Raw genomic sequence first — 12,755 nt, 5'->3', positions numbered from 1 at the left:
CCAGGAGTTTGGAGGAGAAAGGGGGAACAAGAGACTGAAAGCGCCAGAGGCGGCGCGGTGGCGGCTTGCGAGTCGCAGACGGCCGGATGCTGGGCTAGGCAAGCAAGCGCTATTTGCCTTGTCACTCGCTTGTGTCAACACCAATAATCCTGGGAATATCAAGTCTCTTAATATACTTCTTGATGACATGTTAACTGTGAAATTATCTGACTTTGGAGCTTCAAGGTATATTCCTATTGATGAAGAAGTGGTACATACAGATGTGAAAGGGACATTAGGATATTTGGACCCTACTTACCTTATCACATGACACCTAACCGAGAAGAGTGATGTCTATAGTTTTGGTGTACTTCTTATAGAATTGCTTATCCGAAAGAAGCCTCAGATCCCGTCAAGGTTTCAATTTTGTTAACCACTTTGTTGCCCTCCTCTCACAAGGCAACTTAGATGAAATATTGGACCGGCCAGTCGCGAGGGAGGGTGATGGGGAAGTTGTCGATATCGCTCTGTTGGCACAGATATGTGTAAAGTTTAACAGTGAGGGTCGGCCAACGATGCGGCAAGTTGAGATGATACTGGAGAGCATTTAAGCAATGTGACCGATGACGACAGGTCCAGCGAAGGAAGTACTAATCTTGGGCAAGGAGCCGGGACTAATTTATGTTTGGAGGAAGAACTAACCTCTTTTTATGGTACAACTTGTAAAATATATCAAGTTCACACCTCTCATATCAGTAGCATTTATCTTCATCAGTGTCTTTTTCATTAACATATATTGCTAGCAGCCGACCCATAAATGGCACGGCCCAGCTTGCCAGCTCTAGCCACACGTCACGTAGCAGCGCGTGGGGCTAAGGGGCCGTTTAGTTTCCAAACCAAAATTGTTTTGGGTGTCACATCAATAGTTTGATCAGATGTTAGGAAGATTTTTTGGACACTAATTAAAAAACTAATTTCAGAATTCACCTGGAAATCGCGAGACAAATCTTTTGAGGCTTTTGACCGCATCATTAGCACATATGGGTACTGTAGCACTTATAGCTAATCATGTACTAATTAGGCTCAAAAAATTTTATTGTTTAATTACATTTAGTGTTTCATGCATGCATCCAACAAATTTCAAAATAAAATTTTTTTGGAACTAAACGCCCCCTTAGCCCCACGGGCCGCACGTTGGTCTCACGTGCACAAAAGAATTGCAACCGGGGGAGACTGAAACCGACCCACGACACGACACGAGGCACAGCCGCACAGGCCCTTGTCGACGTCATCATTGTCCCACCGCAGGGTGCAGGGGGACCAGCACGGCGCCCCGACACAGTTTAACAGCTGGCTGTAAAAGAGCAGCAGTTACTTTTTACCACCACCAGCTTGTGCAATAGCGCTCCCGTTCCGGTGTCAGGGCACGTACAACGGTTCGTGACATGCAAATCTGCAATCACTGCCTACCCGGCGTCTCGGTCATCTACAGCTGACGGCCCGTGCTCTCTGGCGCGGGGACGGACCGGAAAGCGGCCGTGGCAGGAGATGCTCCGGGGAGACGACGAGGCAAGGATCCGCTATGTCGCGTCCAGGGCCGAGGCCCTGGCCTTGAGGAACGCCGTCTCTGGCACGGTGAAGCAGTCCGCCGATGCCGTGTGCCGCCTCATCCCGGCCACCATCTCCTGCGGCGGCGTGAGGTCAGATAGGCTCGTGGTCCGCCGCATCGCGAACCGCAACGGCGACGTGGAGCCACTGCTGCTCCGAGAAGCGGAGCCGCCGTTCCGCTTCCTCGTGGCCGTGGACACGTCACCTCGGACAGAATCTCTAGGAGAAGATGAACAGTACAAGCTAGCAAGCAAGCAATAGATGCTTAGTAATACTTTTGTGTTCATGCTTACTAATACTTTTGTGTTCATGATTTTGTGCAATCCATAGTAAAATAAATATAGATCCAAATGATCCCAAATTTGTTTTTGTTAGATTTGTCTTGTGATGCTTTACATTTAAAAAATATGAATACTCATAATAATGTCCTATGTTTTTATCTATAGATTTATTTGTGCTAGGATATTTAAATGCATATTAAATTATGTATTGATCCAATAAAATGTGAAACAAAGTTTGTTAGACTCCTTTTTAGATTTACATTTCAAAACTGTAACCTTTACTCTTGAGAAGTGTTTATTTTCTGCTTTTTTAAAATGTATTTCTTAAATACTACTTGAAAATTGAAAAATGTCTAGTAAGTTAGCCTAAATCACTTTTTTCATCTTTTTTCTTTGCGTAGAATATGAGAAAAAAATAAGTTTGCTATGTTTTCTATTAGTTTATATGCCTTTTATGATTTAATGTGTTATAGGCAATGAAAAAAATTGCGCGCTATTTCGCCGCTATAGCGGCCCACGGCACTTGCCGCGATGATATTGTTGGTTTTTGCGCTATGTGCGCTATTGCCGCCATAGCGCGCTATCGCGCCGCTAAATGAGTTTAGCGCCATAGCGTCGTTAAATGGCCGCTATTGCCTGTTCGCTGGTTGGCCCAAAATTGAAGCCCGGCCCGGTCGAATATAGACTAGTAATGGCCCGAATAATATACATGTACCAATCTGTTTTTGTCTGGAAGCTGGAACCTTAGTCACTCGACTCGTCGCGGCGGCGGCGGCTGGGCAACACCGTCAGGGGCGGAAGGCTTGGTGACGGCGCCGGTTGGGCGACTTCATCACGAGCGGGAGGCTGGGCGACTGTAACGACCCGGTCCGGGATAACAGCTAAGATCTATTCTATACGTTGATTAGATCACACCTGCTAATTAATTCTCTTGCGCTTTCGTCCTCGTTTCGCGCAAAAGGATCGATCCGGAATTAACTAGCTTCCCTGGGCACGGTATTTAAGTTGGACTGGATTCATTTCAACGGCACGGTATTTAAGTTGGTCTGGATTCATTTCAACTTCCAGTATGAGACTATCCCAACCGGAGAAGAGTGCCCGCGATGCTACAGTACCCAAACCTGGTGCTATAGTAACTCACGTATTTGGCCCGGCCCATCTGACCCATGGGCTGTTACAATCATCTCCCCTTAGGACTCGACGTCCCCGTCGAGTACCAGGCCAACCTAAATACCAAGATCTCCTCTCTTGGCCACGTCCTATACGTCTAGTGCCAACGGTCACATATGCCATGTCCGTGCGTCCAGTGACAACGGTCCCTGTGCGACATTTGTACCTCACACGCGCCCGTCCACATGCCGGTGGCATCTGCGCCCCCACGCGCCCGTGCTCATGCCCGCGCACTTCTGCCCGTATGTGGCGTGAAACCGCGAGAGTCGGCTCTGATACCACTGTAACGACCCAGCCCGAGATAACGGCTAAGATCTACTCTGCACGTTGAGTAGACCACACCTGCTAATTAATTCTCTTGCGTTTTCGTCCTCGCTTCGCGCAAAAGGATGATCCGGAATTAACTAGCTTCCTTGGGCCAAGTATTTTAGTTGGTCTGGATTCATTTCAACTTCCAGTATGGCACTATCCCAACCGGTGAACAGTGCCCGCGATGCTACAGCAATCCGAACCTGGTGCTACAGTAACTCATATATTTGGCCCAACCCATCTGCCCCATGGCTGTTACAGCAACAGCATCGACGGCGACCGCGGCCGCCAACAAGCTCCTGCAGCTGCTGCAACGGGCAGTGCAGGAAGCAAATTCTTCTCCAACAATGTCTGCCCCAAGCAAAATCAATCGAAGTCCAGATGGCTGTTTACTCTTATGATTAGCAGATTATGTTTATTGTGCTCATGCTGATAGTTGTAAAAAAACATAGTGCGATATAGTGTGTACAAGCAGCAAACGCTACTGCATATAGCTGCCGCTATAGCGCGACAATAACGCCGCTATAGCGTCAATAGCATCCTTGACAGCCTCCCGTTAAATTTTATAGATGACTTATAGCCCGCGATTTTAAACATTGGTTATAGATGACTTAAAATTTTCTACAAAGAGCCATACAAATTAATGTTTATATACGTTTTATGGTTTAATATGTTATATATATATATGATTCATGCGAATTATTTAAATATATTGTGCATTCTCTTACCTATACAACAAAATGGCTATAAACACCAATTATATACTAGATCACCATAAATTTATATGTCAAAAAATAAATTAATCATTAACAGCCAAACAGACAATTTAATGTACAAAGTGTCAGCCAAACAGACAATTTAATGTACAAAGTGTCTCTGTTTGTGCCGAACAATAGAAACTGTCTGCACCGTTTTACTGCCCTCGTCACAGCTCCCACCGCGGAAAATCGAAGTCAAGGCGGCCGCCACGCTCATTCAGGACTTGCGCTCATCCGCAGCCAGTGGACGGACGCCACTCCATCCTCCAACGTCGAACGCCCCGCCGAATTTACAGCTTCCTCGTGCCCCACGCACGGGCACGTCCTCCTCGATCGCCGCCGTGACCCGCTCCGCTCGTGGCACGTCGCCGTGCCCTCGACTCACGCAGTCGCCGAGCCGAGCCAACCAGCCCCGATCGAGATCCCACCGGCCCGGGTCCGGCGGCAGGATGGGCACAGCCCCTTCCTCCGCAGTCTCCAGCAGAGTACAACTGGAGAAGCAGTGTTGCAGTTCCAGCTCCGACAGCGACAGGGCTCGGGATGGGAACGAGCTCCTCCGGCGTGGGAGGTGCCGGGATGGGGACGGGACGCCGCCGACGCAACTTATGAGCGGCACCGACGCCGCCGGCACGGCAGCCCGGGGCGCTGCTCCCTCTTCTCGCTCCAGAGATCGGGACCCTCTACTGTTCCCGGCCGTAAACAAGGGAAGCTTTTCTCTTCTTTTAGCCCCTCATCAATCAACAAAATTTAAAAAAGAGAGAGAGAGGGAAGCTTTGACCATGCCTGGAACGTGCAACGCGATCCCATGTGACAATTGAAAGATTTGAAGGCGTACAGATTTTTTTTTTTATTTTGGTTCCATTTCGAAATCCAAGCGTCACGACTCGTTAAAATCGGCCCAAAACCAAATCTCCACTGAGGAAAAGGCCCAAACCTCTCACAGATTCTTTTTTAAAAAGGAAAAAAACTCTCCACGCAATTACTCTACTGCGATTATCACCACACAAAAGAGGAGGCCAAAATGTACAGCAGCACACGCAGGCCCACTTCCGCCGCCGCTCGCCGTCACTGCGCGGCGGGGTAGTCGAACGTCAGCGGCACGACGCTGTCGCTGAGCAGCGCGGCGCGGCGGAACCCGTAGGCGCGGAGCACCTGGTCGTCGGCGAACGCCAGCGCGCGGCGCATCCCCTCGGCGCACCGCCTCCGCGAGTACCTCCGGTTGGGCGCGCCACCGCAGGGCTGGCACCCCGTGAAGTGCGTCACGAACGGGCGCCGCCACCCCTTCTGCCCGCCGCCCGCGGGGCCCGGGACGGCGCCGCTCACGGCCGCGTCCCGCGCCGCCGCGTACCGGGCGTGCTCCCGCTCCGCGTGCCACCGCCGGAGCCCCGCGCTCCCCGCCGCCGCGCCGCGCTCGGCCGCCGCGTACCGCGCCGCGACGCCGTCGAGCCGCCCCACGATCTCCGCCCAGTACCCCTGGAAGTAGTACCCCGTCTCGAGCCGCGTCCGGTTGGCCCACCGCAGCGCGCCGGGGTCCCTGGCCAGCAGGTACACGAGCGCCGACTGGTCGTCGGCCTCGTCGTCGGGCTTCCCGGCCAGCTCCGCCCGCAGCGTCCTCCCCCACGCGGCGTGCTCCGGGAACGCCGGCCCCATCCGCGCCCACGCGTCCATGAGGTCCAGCGCCCACTGGCAGTTCCGGATGAGGAACACGCCGGCGTTGAGCCCCACCCACGAGCGCTCCTCGTACACCTCCGCGTCCCACCCGTACACCACCAGGTCGTAGCTCCCCGCGTAGCGCTCGAGCGGGGGCGCGAAGTCCATGTCGGTGAAGACGGCGTCGGCGTCGACCCACCAGACCCACTCGGCCTCCGGGTGCGCGAGCATCGCCGCGCGCACGGCGGGGATCTTGGCCCAGTACGCCACCATGGACGGCTCCAGCAGCGCGGTGTTGTAGAGGAGCTCGACGCCGTGGAGGCGGCAGTAGTCGAGCTTGTTCTTGAGGAAGCGGAGGAGGAGGTGGTCGCCGCCGGCGCCCGCGCAGGGCTCCGGCTGGGACCCGGACACCATGACCACGCGGCGGGTGACGGCGGGCGAGCCCGGGTCGAGGCCGCGGGAGCGCAGCCACGCCGCGCGCTTCGCGTCCCAGCCCGTGATGCGGCGCCCGCGGACGGAGTAGGAGAGCGACGGGTCGTCGTAGAACGTGCGCGGGTCCTTGCCGACCGCCGCCGCCGCGGCGGGGGAGGAGGATGTGGAGGAGTGGAAGGGCGAGGGGAGGGAGACGATGTTGGGCACGGGCGTGGGGGCGAGAACGGAGGCGGAGCAGAGGAGCGCGAGCGCGGCCGCCACGGCGCCCGCGGCGAAGGCCACCGCCTCGCGGGCGCGCCCCGCCGGGAGCACGAGGCGGCCGTGCGGCGGGCGCGGGCCGCCCGGCGCCCCCGCGGCGCTGCCCTTGGCCGCCGAGCCGCCGAAGGCCTCCGACGCCATCGAGGGTGCGCGAGAAGAGAAGCCCAGGGAGCGGAGACGGATGCACCGCTGGGGAGGCTGCAGGGGGGGAGGTGGGACGACTCCGCTCGACGGCGCCGCCGACGGCTCGTGTTTCTAGGCGTGGAAAATGGAGGCCCAAAGCCGAAGGATAGGGGAGGCTGCAGGGGGGTGGTGGGACGCGGGCGGCGAGGCCTCGTGGCGGCGGCCTTGGCGTGGCGAGGCTTTTTTGACGGGGAGACTGGGAGGGGAGAGCGAGGGAGGGAGGTGTGAACGGGACGCCGAGTGAAACAGGGGAGCTCGGTCTCGGCCGGGTCGCGGTATCCGCGGCCGGGATAGCGGAGGCGGCCTCGTGATATTTTTTTTTTATGAGCGGCCTCGCGATCTTTGGCGCGGAAGGCTGGGCCTCTGCCTCTCCTCTGTGGACTCTAGCAAGCGGGTCTGCGGATGGCCGGGTGGGGATGGCACTGTGTCAGCCAGTGTCGGTCGCGGCCGGGCGCACGTGACATGCGCGTGGCGCCGCGCGGTGAGCGAGGAGCGGGACGCGGACGCCGTGAATTGGCAGTTGGGGTTTTTTTTTCTGGGCTTTTTCGGGTTGGGTTTGAGGAGTACTCTTAGATGGACATTTTAAAAAGTAACTAGCATAGTATCCGTGTGTTGCTACGGCTAATATAAATTTTATTTAGGTCGTCAATTTTTTGCTCTTTCATTCCGAGTACAAACCGTGCTTGACCACGCAAGATATTGAAAGTTTAGGTTTCGATTAGGATTCAGATTGATTTGTATAATAGGTATAGATATAGATATAGATATAGATATAAATAACAAGTATGCCCGTGCGTTGCAACTGGTCCATGAGGATTAGATGGAAGAAAGTAGCACAACACATGAATATGAGTAAAGTGCATACCGGATTAGATGGAAGAAAGTAGCACAACACATGAATATGAGTAAAGTGCATACCTTCACGCTTTACATGTTATAAAAGTGAACATATTTTCTACAAATATCTTTAATCTGAATCTGATAAGTTGTACAAAAGATTTATCATGGCCATAGATATATTACTCGGAATGCTGCGTCTTTTCGTGCAATACGCTTTTTCACGGTTTCTCTTTGCTTGTTTTTGCTCAGGTGTCATATTTGCATAGAGCAATCTCTGGCGATCACGTATTGCCTGTCTCTACTCTGGTGTTAAATTTGCATTACGTGCTCTAGCATTTGTACGTCTTGCTTCAATTTGCTTAGGTGTGCATCGTAATTCTCCTTGAAAAACTTTCTTTTGCTGACGAGCTTGATGACGTTTTTAAGTAATTCATCCTTTTGCTGGTCATACCGGTCTCGTTCTCGCTTCCTCTTGCGTTCTTTAGCATCTTTTAGTAGTAGTTGGTCACCGGATATCATGGGCCCACTGTCATTGCTAATGTTGTCTAATGTTGTCGCAATCTAAAAATAATATAATCCACATTTAGTTGCATAGTATAAGGTGGAATAAGCATTTGTAGATGTAATAATTGATCAGTATTACTTGTGTTGGTGTTGCTGCTTTGGTCATTGAGGAGAGTGTGTTCCTCGTACCCGTTTGAAGAAGCCATCTGCAAGTGCACGTCCATGTGATGTAGGGAGAATTGAGTTTACACGTAGCAATGCTTCTGTACAAGGAGAGAGAGGCTGCAAGTCAACCGCACATATGTGGTAAGGAGAATTATTTATATTCAAACGTTATGTTTTCAGAAACTCTGTGTTCTTATATATATATATATATATATATATATATATATATATATATATATATATATATATATATATGGATATGAATATATGGAATAGTATAAGGTAACCAGCAGTACGTGTAGGAATAGAATAAGACTAGGCAGGTTGGCGCGCTTTGCGCGCCTGTAGCAAAAGATTTGATGTAAAATAATAATAAAAATATATTATCGTATATTACAGTTAAAACAATATCGTGTTGATATATTTTGGCAACGTGTTGATGTATTGAATGAAGTGTGATAGGTATAGTTGATAGATTGTCATATAGTTATATTTTGCGAGTTTATGAAGTGGAATTAAAATCCAATAAGTAGTAGGGGCTAGCACGTGTAGACGTAGTGTATGAAATATGGTTATTGTTTTCATGTAAATAAATAATTAAATATATTTTGTGGGTGGATTCCAATTGAATATTATGTGGGTAACACCTAAATAACACACAGGACCCACATGGGCCCTGTATAAATAGTACATAGAAGAATTTATTTTGTGTATGTTAGTAGATATAATTGATGGATTAGCTTACACTAATTATTAATTTTGGTAGAAAAAATGATAGGGTTAGAAATGAATGTATGATTCAATTATATTTTGCGCGTTCACAAAGTGAAAATAAAATCCAATATATAATAGAGGTAAATGTAGTATATAATTTTTTTTCATAAAAAACTAAACATTTAAACACATGGGGCCACTTTTTAATTTTTTTATTTTTAATTTCGAATTATATTTTTTTATTATGAACAGTACCCGGGGCCACATGAATAGTACCTTTTTATTATTTTTTATTATGAACTGTACTCCGGGCCCACATGAACAGTACTTTTTTATTATTTTTTAAATGATGAACAGTACCCCCGGGCCCACGTGGGGCCGCGACGCATGAGCGCGCGCCAATTCCTGGCGCGTTAGTATAGTACTCAATTCGCAGCCGGATCGGAAAAAAAAAATTGGATGCTACTGCGGCCTCCGACGGTGACGGCCTGACCTCCTCTCTCTCTCTCTCTCTCCGAATGCTATTGCGGCGCTCCCTTTCTCCACCTCGCCCGCACTGGCCACGGCGCTCCGCCCACCCCCGTTGCTGGCCGAGCGGCGCGCCTTGCTCCGCTCTCCTGAGCCGGTAGCCCAGCCGCGGCGCCGCTCCTGCTCTGAGCCGCCGGCGGTCCACCTCGCAACGGCAGCTGGGCGGCCGCGCGCCTTGCCCGGGTGTGCGGCGGCACCGCGACTGGGCGGCGGCCACCTCATGTGCCCCTTCTTCCACGCCTCCGGCCTGTTGCGCTGCGACGGCAGTCAAGCTATCTCGCGTCCACGCGACGTCCAGCCCCGCTCCACGGCGTCACCGCCGAGCCCGAGCTCGTCCAGGCCGTCTCTCGGATGGCCGAGCTCCTCCTCACCCGCCCAGCCGTGATTATGCGACTCCGTGTTCTCCCGCAGTCCTGCTCGGGCTCGGCACAGGAAACGGACATGGTAGGGCCCGCTGCCGCTAGCGTGAGTCACTCTGGCGTAATTAGATTAGAATTCAAGAACAAGCGTATGTGACGGACGAACCAAAGACGAACGAAAATTGACTGTAGGCTGACCGCACGAAGGATTGTTTGCTTTAGAAATAGGTATAGATATTTTCAAAAGTAATTACTTTTAAATAGAAAAAGTTACATTTTATGATAGTTGGTTTCATTATGAATAAACTAATATCACTTTTATACTATCAATATTTATTTTTTTTTACCATCCACTTTCAAAGATGAAAATATTTGACTTTGAAAATTTAAAAAAATATTATATTTTAGGACGGAGGTAGTACTTGTTTAGGATCCTTTTATCTCAAGCCATATGTTCTCCTATGGGCAATCAACAACATCTATTCGCAGCCAGCCTGGCTGAACAAATACACGCAACCAATCAAACCGTCATTGCATCTGCGTAGTCTGGCCAGCAGGAACCTGGCTCCCATATATGAGTCGGCTAGGGGCTAAGGTTGCGCACAAAACCAATCACACCTTTAGCTACTCCGTCTGTACCTTGGTCCCATGATGAATATAATTTAGTTTTTGTTTTCCAGATGGATCATCGGTGACATGAAAAAAAAACTCTCATATCCTTATTGGTACGTGGATGGGTACAGGCGCCTCCGCTGCTTATGTGCTAGTCCATCATTTGGTGGATGCATGTAGCAATATATATTGTTAATGAAAAAGACATCGACGAAGATAAAATGTTACTGATATGTGAGGTGAGAACTTGATATATTTTACAAGTTGTATCATAAAAAGAGGTCAGTTCTTCCTCCGAACATAAATTAGCTCCAGCTCCTTGCCCCAAGGCTACTTCCTTAGCTAGACCTGTCGTCATCGGTCACATTGGTCCATTACTGTGCAGCTAGTCCACTTCAGAATTCCGTTTAACACACATATTCAAACACAAGTAAGTGCAGTGTAGTTTTGTAATAGTGGCTATTCAAATCAAATTTGGATTACATATTTGTGTTTATTGCTCGATTATGCTTTGAAAATATTTTTAGAATATTATTTTTTTCCCTCCGGAGGTTTTGTAAATTCGGCGAGGAAAGGGAGGCTTTGCATACAGCAAATCCTATCGACATGCCAGATCCGGTACTTCTCAATTAATGGAGCACTCGGAAAAAAATGGTAAATGCAGAAAAGGTACATGTCAAGGTAGTCCACTACTACAGATCGGGCCATTTGTCCCGGTTCCAAAAGGCTATTTGTCCCGGTTTTGGAACCGGGACAAGGCCGCCGGGACAAAAGCGCTGGAGGCTTTTGTCCCGGGTGGTAGAACCGGGACAAAATGTCCCTCGCGCTAAAAAATATTTGCGCTCTGCAGGATTGGAACCCAAGACCTATTGCCTAGCGCATGGCTTCCTTACCAACTCAACTAAGTAGTACATATGACTCAGTAAAGAATAACTCCCTTTTAAACTATCACGTGGAGGGGCCTTTTGTCCGGGTTGGTAACACCAACCGGGACAAAAGGGTCCTTTTATCCCGGTTGGTACCACCAATCGGGATAAAAGGGTCACCCTTTTGTCCCGGTTGGTGTTACCAACCGGGATAAAAGGGGTTGGACCTTTTGTCCCGGGTGGAGCCACCAACCGGGACAAAAGGGGGGCCTTTTGTCCGGGTTGGTGGCTCCACCCGGGACAAAAGGCCCAAGTCCCCCCCGCTGGCCCGGCTAACCTTTGGACCCGGGACAAAAGCCACCTTTTGTCCCGGGCCCAAAGGTAGCCGGGATAAATGACCTGGAACAAAGGCCTATTTTGTAGTAGTGGTCCCTGGTCCCCTTATCTCTTCATTCTAGTGGCAAATGTCCTAAAAAAATGCTTAACAACGTTGTGGCTGATAGTGTTTTTGAACATCCAATTCTCCTTGGAGCGCCTTGCCTGGCCTTCGGTACGCCGATGATACTTTGATTATCATTAGAGCTAACCAAGGGCAGCTGCTGCTTTGCCTAGAAAAAAACTCTTCAAATCTTTTCTAGAGCTACTGATTTACACATCAAATTTTTTTTAAAAAGGAGATGTTCCTTGCCGATCTGCATTGAAACCTGAAATTGCAGCTTCCTTCGCCTCGAGCTTTCAGTGACCTGTGCCTACTTTCCCTCAATCTTACCTTGGCTTGCCTCTCTGCACGTCCAAATGAAGAAAAGCTGGGTTCCAACAGATGATAGCCAACCCGGACAAATGAGGAAAATTTAGGTTGGAAAAATTTACGTCCAAATGAGATGGCAGTTCTTGTGTTGACAATACCCTACCGAAGTGTTGGGTCTCGTGGTGTGGCCGAAAAAAGCAGGGAAAGCTTCTTATATGATTTGTTATCTTTACCAAAGATCGAACCAAAAGCAGTTATTTTACCATCTCCAATCAAGACTTTACTTTCTGCTCTAAGGGGCTGTTTGTTTTCTAAGACTTAAGTTTAGTCCCTATCACATCAAAGAGAGTCTTGTTATTTAAAAGTATTAAATAAAATTCATTTATAATTTTTTTACAGATGAGTGCTAATTCACGAGACAAATCTAATGAGCCTAATTAATCCATGATTTGCAATAGTAATGCTACCGTAACCATCTGCTAATATGGATTAATATATCTCATTAGATTTGTCTCGCAGTTTAGCCCCATGGCCAGCGTTCTGCAATTAGTTTTATAATATAATTTTATTTAAAACTTTTAAATACTAAGATTGTCTTTGATGTGATAGGGACTAAACTTTACATGTATAGCATTACAAAAGTTGGCTCTGACACCCATACCACTAAAAAGTTCGGAGACACCTCTGTACCATCGTATTTTTTTTGACCTCTGTACGCCGGGAGGGGGCGAGGGCGCGAGCCAGGGAGGGGGCGAGAGGGCAGCTCACCGGGGAGCTGGGTGGCGCCGGCA

General features: G+C 49.5%; 1 protein-coding gene across 1 annotated transcript; it reads right to left on the bottom strand.

Moving 5' to 3' along the window:
• Positions 1–4,896: 4,896 nt before the first annotated feature.
• Positions 4,897–6,730, bottom strand: LOC120644634 (probable glycosyltransferase 6). The gene has a single exon (XM_039921314.1). It carries the CDS (start codon positions 6,584–6,586, stop codon positions 5,171–5,173), a length of 1,416 nt encoding a protein of 471 aa, XP_039777248.1. The 5' UTR covers positions 6,587–6,730; the 3' UTR covers positions 4,897–5,170.
• Positions 6,731–12,755: the final 6,025 nt, after the last annotated feature.

Source organism: Panicum virgatum, chromosome 8K (assembly GCF_016808335.1).
Source record: "Panicum virgatum strain AP13 chromosome 8K, P.virgatum_v5, whole genome shotgun sequence".
Lineage (NCBI taxonomy): Eukaryota > Viridiplantae > Streptophyta > Magnoliopsida > Poales > Poaceae > Panicum > Panicum virgatum.
Note: the sequence above shows the minus strand (reverse complement) of the source record. Positions and strands in the feature narration are given on the sequence as shown.